General features: G+C 47.6%; 1 protein-coding gene and 1 non-coding gene across 8 annotated transcripts in view; both read right to left on the reverse strand.

Moving 5' to 3' along the window:
• PUM1 (pumilio RNA binding family member 1) overlaps nt 1–14,785 on the reverse strand; it is a 63,348-nt gene that overhangs the window by 13,020 nt on the left and 35,543 nt on the right. For all 7 annotated transcript variants that reach the window (XM_061449992.1, XM_061449987.1, XM_061449991.1 and 4 more), the window contains exons 10-14: nt 10,986–11,137; nt 9,030–9,168; nt 7,348–7,491; nt 5,695–5,991; nt 3,516–3,752 (exon numbers count right to left, since the gene is read on the reverse strand). In XM_061449992.1, the coding sequence (XP_061305976.1) occupies nt 3,516–3,752; nt 5,695–5,991; nt 7,348–7,491; nt 9,030–9,168; nt 10,986–11,137 (969 nt within the window). The remainder of the gene's footprint in view (nt 1–3,515; nt 3,753–5,694; nt 5,992–7,347; nt 7,492–9,029; nt 9,169–10,985; nt 11,138–14,785) is intronic.
• On the reverse strand, nt 13,109–13,192 carry LOC133267602 (small nucleolar RNA SNORD103/SNORD85). The gene has a single exon (XR_009742809.1). It is a non-coding gene; the product is annotated as a small nucleolar RNA SNORD103/SNORD85 (small nucleolar RNA).

Genomic DNA, 14,785 nt, shown 5'->3' on the forward strand with positions numbered 1-14,785 from the left:
AAACCACATCAGTTGGATGGGGACGTGGTCCAGCACCGATCCTCAGTGCTCAGTTAGGAACAGCTACTACAGGTTTCAGTGAGGAACAGGCTGGAAGAGCTTCTGGTGTCAAAACTGCCTAAACCAGACACATGTCAAGCCCAGTGCTGGCAGCTTTTCACTCACTTCTTGTTTCCAGGTCCCCTTTCCTCCATCCTCAGGTTTTCCCACACCTACCCTGCTGCTGTGTCAAGGACTGATTTCTCTTCATCAGGGACTGTAGTGACAGGATAAGGGGGAATGGGTTTAAACTGAAACAGGGGAAGTTCAGGTTGGATATGAGGAAGTTCCTCCCTGTGTGGTTGCTGAGGCGCTGGCACACGGTGCTCAGAGAAGCTGTGGCTGCCCCATCCCTGGCAGTGTTCAAGGCCAAGCTGAACAGTGCTTTGGGTGACATCGTCTAGTGTGAGGTGTCCCTGCCCATGGCAGGGAGTTGGAACTGGATCATCTTAAGGTCCTTTCCAATCCAAACCAGTCTGTGATTCTATTATAAGAAGCACACTGGGGATGGGAGTCAGGATTAAGATGAAATTAGGCAAGAAAAAGGCAGCAAGAAGGCAATAAACCCCCAAATCATTATTAAATACAGGCAAATAACAATAAATTAAAAGCAATAAATAAGTACTTTTTAAATCTGTGCTTTCACAAACGTTCTGAAGATGTCCACCCCATTAAAAATCCACCCTGTTACCCAACAGCAGGGATGGGGGAACAGGCAATGATTCACAATGTAGTCAGTGCATTGTGTGCACTGATAGGAGCCAGCTTAAACCCTGAAACACCACTTCCTTGCATATCAGCTTTCAGATTCCAAGCTACAGAGGACTCTTCCCTTTCCTGCAGGGCTCGGGATCCCTCTGCTGGTCAGAGACCACAAGGTGCCTCCAGAGAGTACGCATGTTCTAGGTGGGACAAAGTCCTCCCAAGGAAACTGCTGTTATCCTATGGGAATCTGCCAGCTGAGAGGCCAACGGGAACAGAAAGGGCAAAGCTGGAAAGTCCTGGCAAAAGAAGGGAGACCTTCAGGGCAAACGGTGGTGGGGATGTGTGAAAGAGAACACACCTTCTCCTGCAGCTGCACACACAACCCTGCCTGAAATCGATACTACCTAAAGGAACAGCTGAGTGAGCTGCACTCTGCAGCTCCAGCAGTGCCTGGAGGAAGCTCCCATGCAGGAAACCCTACATGAGAATGAAGTATCTGATAACAGCCTAATTATCTTCTCCTGCCTCTGAGCTGGGTGAACATGTTCTGACTTCTACGGAGCTGGTGCCAAACCTGCCCTTTCTCAAGGAGAAGGAGACTTGAAAGCTCCTTGGTCACATCTCTGTCTCACACTGCCTTACCAATGGTGTGGCCATCATCTTCTCTATCTACCTGACTGAGCAGAACTCCACAAAGTGACCAAGTGACGTTCCCCACAAGGCTATGCAAAGGAACAGTAAATCACTGCACAGGTAAAAGGAAAACCAACAGGGACAAGCCCAGCAATGGTGTACCTATGATACCCACGGCATTCCAAGAGCTCAGAATTACTACTTGTTTTTTGAAAGCCTGGAGCAAGTCAGAGTCACAGCAATGGAAAATGAGTTCCTGATCACCAGCAAAGAGCTGTCAAGAGGAAGGAGTGCAGCCCTCACACTGCTGTCACCCATGAATTATCTCGGAGTTGAGAGGGAAAGCACAGTTTGTACAGAAAATGTCTCCATCAGAGGTTTTAAAAGAAAAACCTTCTGATCTTTTTGGAGATCCAAAGCAAACCACAAATTACTCCAGTTTTCTTCCCACGTCTCCCAGTGGAGATGCTGAACATCATCCTGGGAATGAAGAGACCGCAATGGGGACAGGTTTCCCAAATCAAGCTCTTCTGAAACTCACCAGTCAAGCACCAAAGGCCAGAAACCTCAGAGCAGCTCACGATGGGAAGGCCCACAGTGACTTCTGGGGCACAACCCATCCAGGTCAATAGTAACTCCTCTCTCCTTCCAGTTTGTTCTCAAACAGATCCAACCCATCCCTGAGCCACTTCTGAAGATTCATTCTTCTATCTGCCTGCAGGGGTAACAAACTCTTTCTAGGGCCTGATTTGAGTCTGCTTAGGCTTCAGCATTAATTTATTGTAGCTATTTAACTGTCAGCTTCAGGCCTGTACAGCTGCATAAATAAAGCTAAACCCCTTCCAATTCCATTAAAGCTCTGAACAAGGGAAGATGGTAAATCTAAACTTGATCTTAAAATCATACTTATTACGGCTCCATGCTACCCTTTAGCCAGCATTCAGTTTATCACACAGGCATGTAATAAACATGATAAACAGCATTTTATGAGTGCACACATGCATGGAAAACTGTTCTGATAACCAAGTTTTGTTAAATCCAGACAGATACATGATAAAACCAGAGATTTTTGAGCAAGTACTGGTGCAGAAAAAGGAATAACCTACCTTATTTGCTTACAATACCTGGAAATGAACACTTGAGGAAGTTCAGGTGAGCACTGCTTTGTTCTTTAACACTTGCTTTATCTGTTTTATTACAGGTAAGAGCTCTGGGTTAACTAGAAGCTCTTCCAGAAGATGTACCCTGTATACAGTAATGCATCTTACCAGAATTAAGGAAGTCTCTCCCATGCACTGATGTGCTTTTTGATAAGGCCACATTGATGGCAGATTTTCAAACACAACCACACAAAATCCTCAGCCAAGAGCTCTGGGCTGCTCCAAATAAGATTGCATCTTGTGGTTAGAAGAAGAAGCTGACTTCTAAGTTCATTCCTTATTGAAAACTTAATGGGTATTTTAAACCATCTGACAAGATGTCTTGTTTTATTTTGTATCAATTCTCTATTTTAATCCAGGGCAACACACAATAAGTGCTGTTACCAAGATCTGTGCAAGAAAAAGTGTGTCATTCAAACACTTGAGAATGTTACCTCTAACTTAGGGACGAACAAACAGGGAACTAACAGAGAGGTGGGACCATGTAAACCTCATGAAGCCTGAAGATAGGCTGAGGAAGCTGGGCTTGTTCAGCCTGGAGAAGAGAAGGCTTCTCAAGGGGAGACCTTAGAGCAGCCTAAAGGGGCTACAAGAAACCTGGAAAAGGGCTTTGGACAAGGGCCTGTAAGGACAGGACAAGAGGGTTAGAACTGGATAAGCTTTAGGGTCCCTTTCAACCTAAACCACTCTGTGATTCTATGATTCTATGAAACCTTCCTATCTACAGCTGAACTGCTGCAAGAGTCAAACACAGGACTTGATGGTACTGTGTCTTTTCCAGCCTAAATGATTGATGATTCTATACCATGGATGCTACAGCTCCTGCTTCAGTGTTTCACCTCCTTCTACACAAGCAGAGACCCTGCTGCAGGAGTAAGAGCAGGCCCTCTGCAGCAGGTATCTCACCTACACAACAGTGCAGGGGTGGTCACACCTAGAGCACAGCAGCAACCTGCAGTGCTGCACTGTGGCTCTTACCCAGGTTTAAACTTGAAGATGATCCATGTGAGGATAAGGAAGGTGGCGGAGTCTGCGAGTGGCCAGGTCCTTGGCTGGGCAGAGGCATTCCCACAGGTCCAGGAGAGGAGGAAAACCCAAGGCCATTATAAAAACTGTGTCCTATAGGTGTCAAACTGCTGGATGTCCTCTTGTACAGGTCACTGCTCCCTGTAAGGGAGTCTCGGCGGGAGCCACTGCCCGTGTTGGAGTTAGCAACTGGAAAGAGGAAGAGAGTCAAGTTGGGTGATGTCAACAAGCTGCTGAGACAGCCAGAGAAGGGCACCCATTAGCAGCCATATAGCACCAGGCTGTTTTCCTACAGGTGCTGCATGTGCCCCAGTGAAATGCATTCATTAAATCCACAGCTGATGCTCAAGCAGAAAATCCCCGAGTTAAAAATGAGTCTGAATCCCGGCTTTACTCTTTGGCCATCAGAACTAAACCAAATCCAAAATGAGATTTGATCTACTCCTATTTACTCAAGACCATGTACAGCTTCATGTATGTTTGCTTGGAATCCTCATGTTCATTATTCACTACATCAGAGACCAGCTCCTGCTCGCACCAGCTTCATTGAGATGGGAATCAGAAGTCGATTGAACACATAAACCCAATGGATTTTGAAGAGTTGTCTCAATACTCAAAGACAAACTCTTTAAATGTGTTGTCAAATTGAGGAAAAAAAAATCAATTTTGCATTAAATTCTTGCTTAATAAATAGTGAAACTGTTACCTGTAATGAACCAAGCACCTTTCATGGCTGCACACAAGCTCTAGAAGCCAGAACCTCACATTTCTGTCCACTGATTGAGGGAAAACACGTTTGTGCATCTTGGCATTGAGCAAATTCTTAACTGAATTCAGTGAGTTAAACTGAAACAGAAAAGGTGAATCCTGTTTCCCTGAAGCCAAGATGGCTCCAAATCTCAGGCTTAAGACAAATATCCAGACTAACTTGTGTTTAACACCAGGATTTGATGCAGCGACAGGATGTGCCTCAGTCTTTTTGGATGGAGCAGGCTCAAAAGGCATGTTTTAACTTGCCCTTACACTGATGAAAGCAGGGAAGTTCAGGATAATTACTACCTCTGAGCCTAAGCAGTAATTAAAACAATTGTTGTACTTCAGAAAACACAAACCTAAGGAATAAAAAATACCCAATCCACAGACATCTTTCTGCTTTGGCTTTATTCTGAGAAAAATCTTTGTCTCCAACTGCCTATAACAAAGGAATGAAAAGAAAGCGTGTGGAGCATTTCTTGCAACCACATTAAATGACCTTTTCTTGGTGTCTGATAAAAAACTCCCAGAATAAAGCATGGAAAGCACCTCAGGTCAGCTTTTTTGAAGTCATGAGAAGTTACTCAGACATTATCCTGAGGTAAGAAGAGTTTGAACATGGGTGGATACTGCTCCCGAGCCAATCCCTGTTAGCCCAGTGCCTCCACCAAGCACGGCAGGTAAAGGCAAGGACATCCAAACCTGTTTTAAAACTTAATCTGTAGCAACAAGGGGATGACTGATCACGTGTACAACCAAACAAGTTCATTACTTTGGTACTTCGAATTGTATCATCTACTAAAAGCAGTTTCACCAGCAAGCGCTGCACATTTTGAAAGCCAAAGTATTGCTAAGGGAAAATCACCATTTAATCTACATGGATTTAACTTCCATTTCCAGTCAATCTCCAGGCTGAGAGAGCTGGGCTGGGGCAGCCTGGAGAAGAGAAGGCTCCTGAAGGGGAGACCTGAGAGCAGCTCCAGTGCCTGAAGGGGCTACAGGAAACCTGGAAAGGGGCTTGGCACAAGGGCCTGTAGGGCTTTAACCTGCCAGAGGGGAGACTGAGATGAGCTCTTAGGCAGAAGCTCTTCCCTGTGAGGGTGCTGAGGCGCTGGCACCAGGGTGCCCAGAGAAGCTGTGGCTGCCCCATCCCTGGCAGTGCTCAAGGCCAGGTTGGACACAGAGGCTTGGAGCAAGCTGCTCTAGTGGAAAGGGTCCCTGCCCGTGGCAGGGGTTGTAACTGGATGAGCTTTTAAGGTCCCTTCCAAAACAAACCAGGCTGGGATTCTATGAATGGCTGAGCAGCTTGCACAGCCCCTCACTGCATGTAAAGCTGTCTACACCTCTTTCTTCCCCAGGAAGACCCCTGTGCTCTTACCTGCTGTCCCAAACCCTCCCAGCGCAGAGCCCAGTGTGGCACCAAGAGAGCTGCTGCTGCCGAAGCCCAGGGAAGTGTTGGCAGGTTGGGCAGAGCCCTGAGAAAAGAGCGAGCTGCTCTGGGAATTGCTGCTCAGCGAGTTGTTGCCATAGAAGGAGCTGGATGCCAGGTTGTTGGTGGGCTGCTGCTGGGGCTGGGGTTGGGGCTGCTGAGTTCCCAGAGGGCGGAATGGTCCGTTTGTGGTTCCTGCCAGGCCGCCCGCTGCCCCGTTGGCTGAAGCTGCAGCCGCTGCAACCGCTGCAAAGGAAGAAGCAGAGACTGAAGAAGTCCATTTCCACACCAGTTTTAGCACTTAAAACACAGCAGTTTCCTTGTATTTACTAGAAACCTTTTCCTTTCAGGATGAAAATGTCCCTTTTACCTCAAACTCTGCACAAAGTGTCTTCACTTCATACCCGAGCTCCACAAGTCTTGCACAGAGCTCCTGAATACCAATAGTGCCTCCTTATTATAACTGCCTGGATTATGAGAGCTGTGTGGATGAAACACACAAAACCAACCCCTCTCTCCCAAGATCCAACGTGCAACTCAACACAGGCACACACTGGGCAATATCCACTTAAGAAACACAAGTTTTGAAAGAAGCAAAATTGCCCTTTAGTGCCTGAAACACAACCCTGCAGGGAGGGCCAGGAACATCAAACTCCAGGGCTTTTGGGTTTCAGCCAGTTCTAAAAGTAAAAGAAAAAGCAAAATAAACAAGAGCTACAAGGAAACAATTAAAAGGCCCATTTCATAATCTGTTACTAACCCTGGCAAAGACTGCTTACATGTACAGATTCTGCCTGAAAAAAAGGCTTTTAAAGCCTTGAACTCCCAAAGAACCCTAATAAAACCCGACCCAGCTCCTGGCAAAGGCCAGGCTTGTAACATCTTACGCAAGGTGATCATTTGGGAGCTCTACAGAGGCTAAAAGCTTTTATTACGTGGGAAACTAGATGCCAGCAAAGTCCTATGGAGACAGGCTGAGAGAGCTGGGCTGGGTCAGCCTGGACAAGAGAAGGCTCCTTAAGGGGAGACCTTAGAGCAGCTCCAGTGCCTAAAGGGGCTGCAGGAAACCTGGAGAGGGGCTTTGGACAAGGGCCTGTAGGGACAGGACAAGGAGAACAGCTTTAACCTGCCAGAAGGGAGACTGAGATGAGCTCTTAGGCAGAAGCTCTTCCCTGTGAGGGTGCTGAGGCGCTGGCACAGGGTGCCCAGAGAAGCTGTGGCTGCCCCATCCCTGGCAGTGTTCAAGGCCAGGTTGGACACAGGGGCTTGGAGCAAGCTGCTCTAGTGGAAGGTGTCCCTGCCCGTGGCAGGGGTTGGAGCTGGAGGAGCTTTAAGGTCCTTTCCAACCCAAACCAGGCTGGGATTTGATGAAATTTAAGGAACTGTCATGAAACTGCAAAACAAAAGTTCATGTGGTGCTGCCCACGTGAGGCTGCTCTGGAGGCTCAGCCCACAGTGAGCACAGAGATGTTCTCACCAACAATCCCCACAAGGGATCTCAGTGAGGGCAAGTGTGTCATCATCGCCAGCAGAGCCCGAAGGGTTCAGGTCTCCCTCCACCAAGGTTAGAGCAGAATTCCAGCTGCTGGGACTGGGACTCACCTGCTTGAGCTGCAGAGGAGCTGATGATGACAGGAGCGGGGGCCACCAGGCGGACAGGGGCCCCCAGACCGTTCCTGGCCCCTGCATTCACCACCAGAGCACCCGTTTGGTCATAGTAAGCAGCAGGAGCCAGCACTGGGTAACCTGAAGAAGCAAATTACAGGGGCAGAGGTAAGGTGACAAGCAACACAGCTCAGGGCAGATCCATCACCTTCAGATGAGCGTGGTGCAACAGGACTGTGAAAGGAAAATCTGCCTGGAAAAAGGCAGCTCCACTTCTCCTGCAGAGGAATGAACTGTATTAACAGTTTATAACTTCACACTAGTAAGATTTTCAGGTAGAAAAAAGTTTTTTTTTATCCCTAAACCTACTACACTAGCATTACCCTCAGTGTCAATTCAGTTATACACATAAAAAAAAGGTCTTATAATACCAAAGCACTCTTTCTTTTCCATTGCAAGTAGAAAGTGTACTGCAACTCTACACCCACATCAACATGCTGTACTTCCAACTCTCCCAGTGAAGCCGTTCAGTGTGCACACAAGTTAGGGATTCCTGAAGGTGTGTATCACATCAATATAGGTAAATACAACCTCCTAAATCAAATATGCTGGTTGTACACAAAGAAACAGACTCTCAGCAGCATACAGGTATTTAGGTACCTTGCCATCTAATTCTCCCTGCCCATGGCAGGGGGTCGGAACTGGAATGATCTATAAGGTCCCTTCCAACTCAAACCAGTCTGGGACTCTATGATGATTCTACAGCTAAATAAATCCTTCAGAATGAAGTGAAGTGCTTCTCTAAGGTGAGGCCAGAAAGAGAATGCTCTCTGTGGACATCTGCTTTGCAAATAAACCCTCCTAAACCCCACTAATGAAGCTTTAAGGAGCTCTGCAGATTGTTTGGAAACATGTCTAGAGTCTGACATTCCACTTCATAACTTAATACAGCAACAGCCTTCTTAAACCATAAAAAAACCCATGTAACAACCTTGCGACCCTTCTTGAGGTCAAAATAATCCTGTTCTGTCCCATCTGACCAGCCAGGCATACTTGCATGTGCCCTTTGCCATTACAAGAATATTCCATATAATGGAATGTCAGAAGCATTTCTCCCCTAGCCCCATGGAGCAGAGGCAGAAGTCACACAGCAGCTCCTCTCTTGCAGAACTGCAAATGAGAATAAACCCTCCTTCCTTTCCTTTGTTTTCTTTCCTTGTGTTTAAGCCACCAGTATTTGCCTTGAAGAAATGAGTCAGGGGAAGGCCCTATCCTGCTTAAAGACAAGCACTTGGAAGGGATGGAGAAAGGAGGCTAATGAACAGGACTAAGACACCTCTGAGGTTTTAAACTAAAGATCCCATAAGCTAACATGATCCACAAGAAAACCTGAAGGCAGCTTTCCATAGGCAACTGAGTACACAAACTACTAATGCACCTCCAGCAATGCAGCTGATAACATCTGTCACCCGGACACCTAAACCCTGATTTAACTACTGTCAGATTGTGGGGTTTACATTTAACAGCCTCTCAAAAATGCTTTGTAAAGCTAGAAATTAATCCCAAACCCTAATAAACCCAGGATGCTGCTGAATGCCAGGTGAATGGGACACCCCCAGAGACACAGACACAGCTTCCTCAGCCCTGCCCTGGCGACATGCAGCTCCCCAGAGCCCTACCTGGCATCCCTGCTGCCAGCCCCTGCCCAAAGGCAAGGGCAGAGTTGACAGCTGCAGCAGCCACCAGTGGGTCAGTCTGCTGTCCCTGCTGGTTCTGGTTGGGGGTCAGTGGGCGCTGACTGGCTCCTCCACGGAGAACCTGCAGGAGACAGAGAAACATCACATCAACGTGGTTGCTTTGGGACCCAGGAGCAAGCTGCAACCTTGCAGGAGTGTGAGCACGGATGCAGCTGAAGTTCTTGCACAACGAGTGCATGACAAGCCCTCCCTTTACTCAGGACAGAGCTGCCTTTGCCACCACCAGCCTTGTCACTACCACCACGGTAAGTGGTAAGACCCAGTTGAAGTAACAAACCCCCCTCAGGCTGAGTGTAATCTGGACGTGCTTCACTATCTGCTGCATCATTTCTTGATCCACCTTCAGTACTCATCATTGTTAGAAACCAAGCCACCAGCCCCATTCCCAGTAATGGCTGGTCTCTGCCATTGAAACCCCCACTCGAGCAGAACCCTCAAGAAGCCCAGTGTGGGAGCTGGGGCTGGTGACAGGAGATGACAGGGGTTGTTCCAAGCCAAAGGTCCCCATAGAAAACAGCGCCTCAGTGACATGACATTTGCTCATCACTGGCAATAATGACCAAAGATCACATGCTGCCTTTTATATGCAGCTCTTGTGGTGTAAGCACAGGCTGCTCTGAGGGGAAGATGGCAAAGTGACCTTTCCTGTAATTACCTGTGGCAGGCTGGGCTCGCAAAAGCCTTTTGCCCAAAGTGGTGATGCAAGAGTTTGCTGCTGCTTTGCAGAAGCTCTCTTAGCACACACCCTCCTCATGGGGAGAGGTTCCCATCTGAATGTCAAAGCCTAAGTGCCTGCCGCACACTCAATGCTGGTTCACCTGCGTGCAGGAGCTCTGAGCCACACACTCCTGTCTGTGAACTGCCATGTGGGGAGATGTGATGATTAAACTGTCAGGAGCAAAGTGTTTTCCTCCAGATCTGTGGTCCACAGTTGTTGGTGTGAAACATCACTGGTTGTACGATCCAAAAAGGCCTCATAATACAACCCCACCCTGGGTTTGGCTTTAGTTTTTGAAGCAGAAGCTAATAAATTCTGTTGCCAAGTGCTCTCTTCTATAACTGTACCATGAGGACCAGGAAGGAAGGTCTGTGTTACTATGAGAAAGGAGCCGCCTCGCTCTTTGGAAGGGTAATGAACCCATTTGGTCTCTAAGCAGGAAGTATCGTGGGACAGAGGCCAGCAAAACTGGAGAAAACCAATGTCAGGCAAGGACCAGAGCTTAAAAATACCAGACAAACAAGCTGGGGCCATGTCAGAGCTGGCTGGGAAAGAGGAGCCTGAATCTGGTTTCTGACACCCATCCTACGGGTCCCGCTTTCTCTAAAAGGAGAAAAGCAAAGCATATCCCACTGCGTGGCCAAGGGGATCGTAACCAAAGCAAGGGCAGCGGAACGCCCCTCGGCCTTCCAGCACTTAATCACTTGGTTTAGCAACCATCAGTTTCGTCTGAAAGCTTGGATTTGTTTTCTTTAACTCTGGAAACCTGGAGAAGGGCTTTGGACAAGGGCCTGTAGGGACAGGCCAAGGGGAATGGCTTGAACCTGCCAGAGGGGAGACTGAGATGAGCTCTTAGGCAGAAGCTCGTCCCTGTGAGGGTGCTGAGGCGCTGGCACAGGGTGCCCAGAGAAGCTGTGGCTGCCCCATCCCTGGCAGTGTTCAAGGCCAGGTTGGACACAGGGGCTTGGAGCAAGCTGCTCTAGTGGAAGGTGTCACTGCCCATGGCAGGGGTTGGACCTGGATGAGCTTTAAGGTCCCTTCGACCCCACACACTCTGTGACTCTATGAAGTGAGGGTCAGGAGCTGTCACTGAAAGAAGATCAGGGTTCTTCCCAACTGCTATGTTCATGATGTGATGTTCCAAGCACCCTGGCCCTTACCTGCTGCTGGCCCTGCTGGGTTTGCTGGGTTGTCTGCTGGCTGGCTGAGTTGGTGGCAGCAGCGGCAGCGGCTGCTTGCTGCTGGAAGAGGCTGGCAGGATACACTCCCCAGGGAGTAACTCCATAGTACTGGTGAGGAACAACTGCTGGGCCTGAAACACCAAGGACACGGGTGAGCTTCTCCAGCGTGACAGGAGTTACACAGCAAACAGTCACCGAGATACCTGCTCCTCACGTCTGGTTTAACAAAGCCCATTTCCAGGTGATCTGCCTTAAACCCTTTGCACACACACAGGGATTCTGGCAATTGTATTCTTCATTTCTGAAGAGCTCAGAAGTCAGACCTGAAATTCCATCTTTACTTGCTTTTACCTTTCTGGATGAGGTCAGGTTCTGGTATTAGTGATCTTGTAGAACCCTGGGTTTGTTGTTGAGCCCTAGTTTTATAGCGGAAGAACAACCCTCTCTAAGCAAAGAAGGAGGAAAGTACAGAGATATACAAGTTTCTCCTATCTCAGCTGCCATACACAGCTCAATAACATCCATCATTTAACTCCCCAATAAATTAAGAACCCCCCTGGAGAGCATCAGTTCCAAGGGTTGAAAACGTTGTTTCTCCAGCCACTCAGTCCTCCTTTGCATCTGCAAACCACCACCAAGGAGGCTGTGTCATCCTTTGTCTTTTCACATCCCTCCTCAAACTTCAGAGGCTCAGGAAAAAAGGAAATCATCCCAGAGAGCACCAGGCAAAGCCTGAACTGTTGAAGATTCAGTGTGTTTCATCACGTCTCAGCACAGCACACGCTCTCATGGCAGCCTGGAGTAATTCTAGCTGGAGGAAGCAGTGAGCACTCTGTGCTCAGTGGTGGAGTCCCTCCCACAGATAACACGTATGTGAATCCAACAGCGTTCTTTAATATGTCTGTTCCTTAACACTGGGAATGGACAGCAGAAATGGAGAAGTATTTCCTTTGCTTTTCAAACCATCCCATGGGCTCCTTCCCCACAGCAGCAGTAATAACTTACACCACACCACGTTTAAGGCAGAGTGCCATAGTCGTATTTCACACTGAAGAATAAACAGGACTTCAGTGGATTCAAACCACAGACTTGTTCATATATGGAATAAAAAAAGCTTTTATTTTGAGAGACAGTTGGTATTTGAGTTCTAACTGAGCCGAGCTGTGGCTGCTCCATCCCTGGCAGTGTTCAAGGCCAGGCTGGACACAGGGGCTTGGAGCAAGCTGCTCTAGTGGAAGGTGTCACTGTCCATGGCAGGGGTTGGACCTGGATGAGCTTTAAGGTCCTTTTCAACCCAAACCAGGCTGGGATTTTGTTAAATTCCTATTTCAGAAGTGTAATAATAACTCTCCTTTTATTATTTTGTTTTTATCCATTATACTTCCCTCATATTTAGGATTTTGTAAGCATCATCACTGACCATGCCCAGCTCCATGTACACACAGTGATGTGGGAGACGTCACAAGTAGCCCTTTGCCTAACTGCAGGCACTTCAGCAATACCTTCTGAGCAGCTGGATTTGTATCTCACACTAAATCTCTGCCACAGCACCCACCCTGGCTGGGTTTACTGGGCACCATCAGGCACAGACAGCAACTTGCCTGTCCCACTCATATTTGTCTTGCAGCAACAGCCACTTGTTTCTTACCTTCCAACCTGGGAATTATATAGCTAAAATGGATAAAAGCTGCAGGAAATGAACCATCCCCACCATGGCAGTGCCTATCTTGACCTGAGCACCTACAGCCATATGGCTCATGGGTGGAGTAGAACCTGTTTAGAGTCAGTTAATGCAGACCAGACACAGGTGCTTCTGCACTCGTTGCAACTGCTCCATTTTATGCAAGTAATAACCCGGTGTTTGCCCTCAGGCTACCAGGATGTTGCTGCAACACGCTTTATCTGGGCAGAATTCGGGCATCTCTCTGGCTTATTTTAATCTCAGTTCTAATTATCAAACAAGCACAGTCTGGATGGGGATTTTTTTTTCCCTAGTAAGAGGTTGCTGATTGGATCTGCAAGAGCCTTAGGTGTGTTTGAAAGAAGAAAAGACATGGAAGGCTTTGAAGTCTGCAGGCAGCTGGGCTTAAAAGAGCTGCAAGTCTGGCTCAGCTCATTTGCGCACATGGAGAGGCTCATTATTGAACAGTGTTCTCAGTGAGGGCAAGTGTGTCATCATTGCCAGACTTTACCCAAACACCCAGAGTGTTGCTTGACTTCAGGAGATCTTGTACCTGCTTTTACACTTAGTAAAGACAGGCACACACGAGCAAATAAAAGCCTTTTTGGTGCCTATGAAATCAAAGATTCCCACTACTACGTCTCGCGCATCAGCCACAGACACCCACAAATAGTCCTTTGTAAGAAACATTAGCAAATCCATGGGTGTGTTTGTAACAAATCCTCTGCTTTTCATCTCAGCTTTGGCACCCAAGTCTCTTTAAGCTCAAGCCATACCTGCCCCTCCAGCCAAGAATGAGGGCTTGGGGACCACCATGTCAAAGAGCCTTGAGAACCTCATGTCTGAAAACACACAGCTTCAAACTGTATCTACTATTAGTGACTTGTGACTGCTTCAGAATTACCAGTACAGCAACTGAGGGTACTAATGGAGCTGTGGATTTCTAGGGATGGGGATGAGGACCAGCTCATCTCCAATGGCTCCAATGCAGCCTCATGCAAGCAAGCCCTGTGTCCAGCGCTGAGGCAGAGCAGAGGTACCTTTGCATGACGCTGTGCCTAAGGCAATGGGGAAAAGCCAGCTGGATCTGCTGCCCTAAATCCGAGCCCTCAGTGATGTGTGCAGGCATCCATACTGGTCCCCAGCTCTGAGCTGGGTCAGCAGTGAAAGAGGCTCCTCAGAATGCCAAGCTGAGAACCACAACACAGGCGCATCCAAATCCACTCCCCTCAATCCGTAAGTGCTGCTTTTTCCTGCATGCAGCCTAATCCAGCATCCACTTCTCCACAAAGCACAGGAACACTTTGCTCCCTGTCCCACATCTCAGAGGGAACCAGCATCTCCAGCTTGTCATACAAAAGCCAGCATTTCTTTATGAGTGACATCTCTCTCAACTGATAGAAGGCAATTCCACAGCACTTTCTGAAAGCGGCAGTCATCTTCCTCATGCTTTAAACTCACAAGTGATTTCTTCTTGAGCCTAGGGACCCTTTCCCTCTGCATTAAGATCCCTTCTTTAAAATGCTACTATTATTGGAAGGAAAAGAGCACTGCCACATTGTCACAGGGCTGACACTCAAGAGTCATGAAAAAGCTGCTGTAATGGCAGAATCTTAACGACAGAATTATCTCTGCCATAAAACACATGCAAGTTTCCCCTCTGCTCTAAGAGTGGAGCAATAAACTACCAACAACTCTAAACTCATTATTTCTTCCATCTCATAAACTTCTCCAGGTCTTCCCAATTTTACCCTCCCATACACATCAGGGAGGCATCTGACTCCATACATAGCTCTCACCATCTGAACTGTCCCCTGTCCCTTCAGTGCTGCACTCATCACAGATGAAGACTTTCAGAACTGCTCAAGTTCAGACAGAAAAGATGCTTATCCTAAAGCAAACATCAACTGCAACTCTGTTACGTTGCCATTTCAAGCTGTCAGGGTCCAAAGCCCAGTGAGGTGGATGGAGTAATTTCTATTTCTCCAGGGTGTAACACTGTAAGTACACTGCAGTGTGTTACACATCCTTTTGTTTGGCTTTCTGGAGTCATAAAGTCTAGAAATGATTCAAATAGAGACCCTGATGCCAAGTTTTT

Source organism: Pezoporus flaviventris, unplaced genomic scaffold (genome assembly GCF_033815535.1).
Source record: "Pezoporus flaviventris isolate CSIRO_AGI_PZ_B2104156 unplaced genomic scaffold, CSIRO_AGI_Pfla_v1 ptg000008l, whole genome shotgun sequence".
In the NCBI taxonomy this organism is placed as follows: Eukaryota; Metazoa; Chordata; class Aves; order Psittaciformes; family Psittacidae; genus Pezoporus; species Pezoporus flaviventris.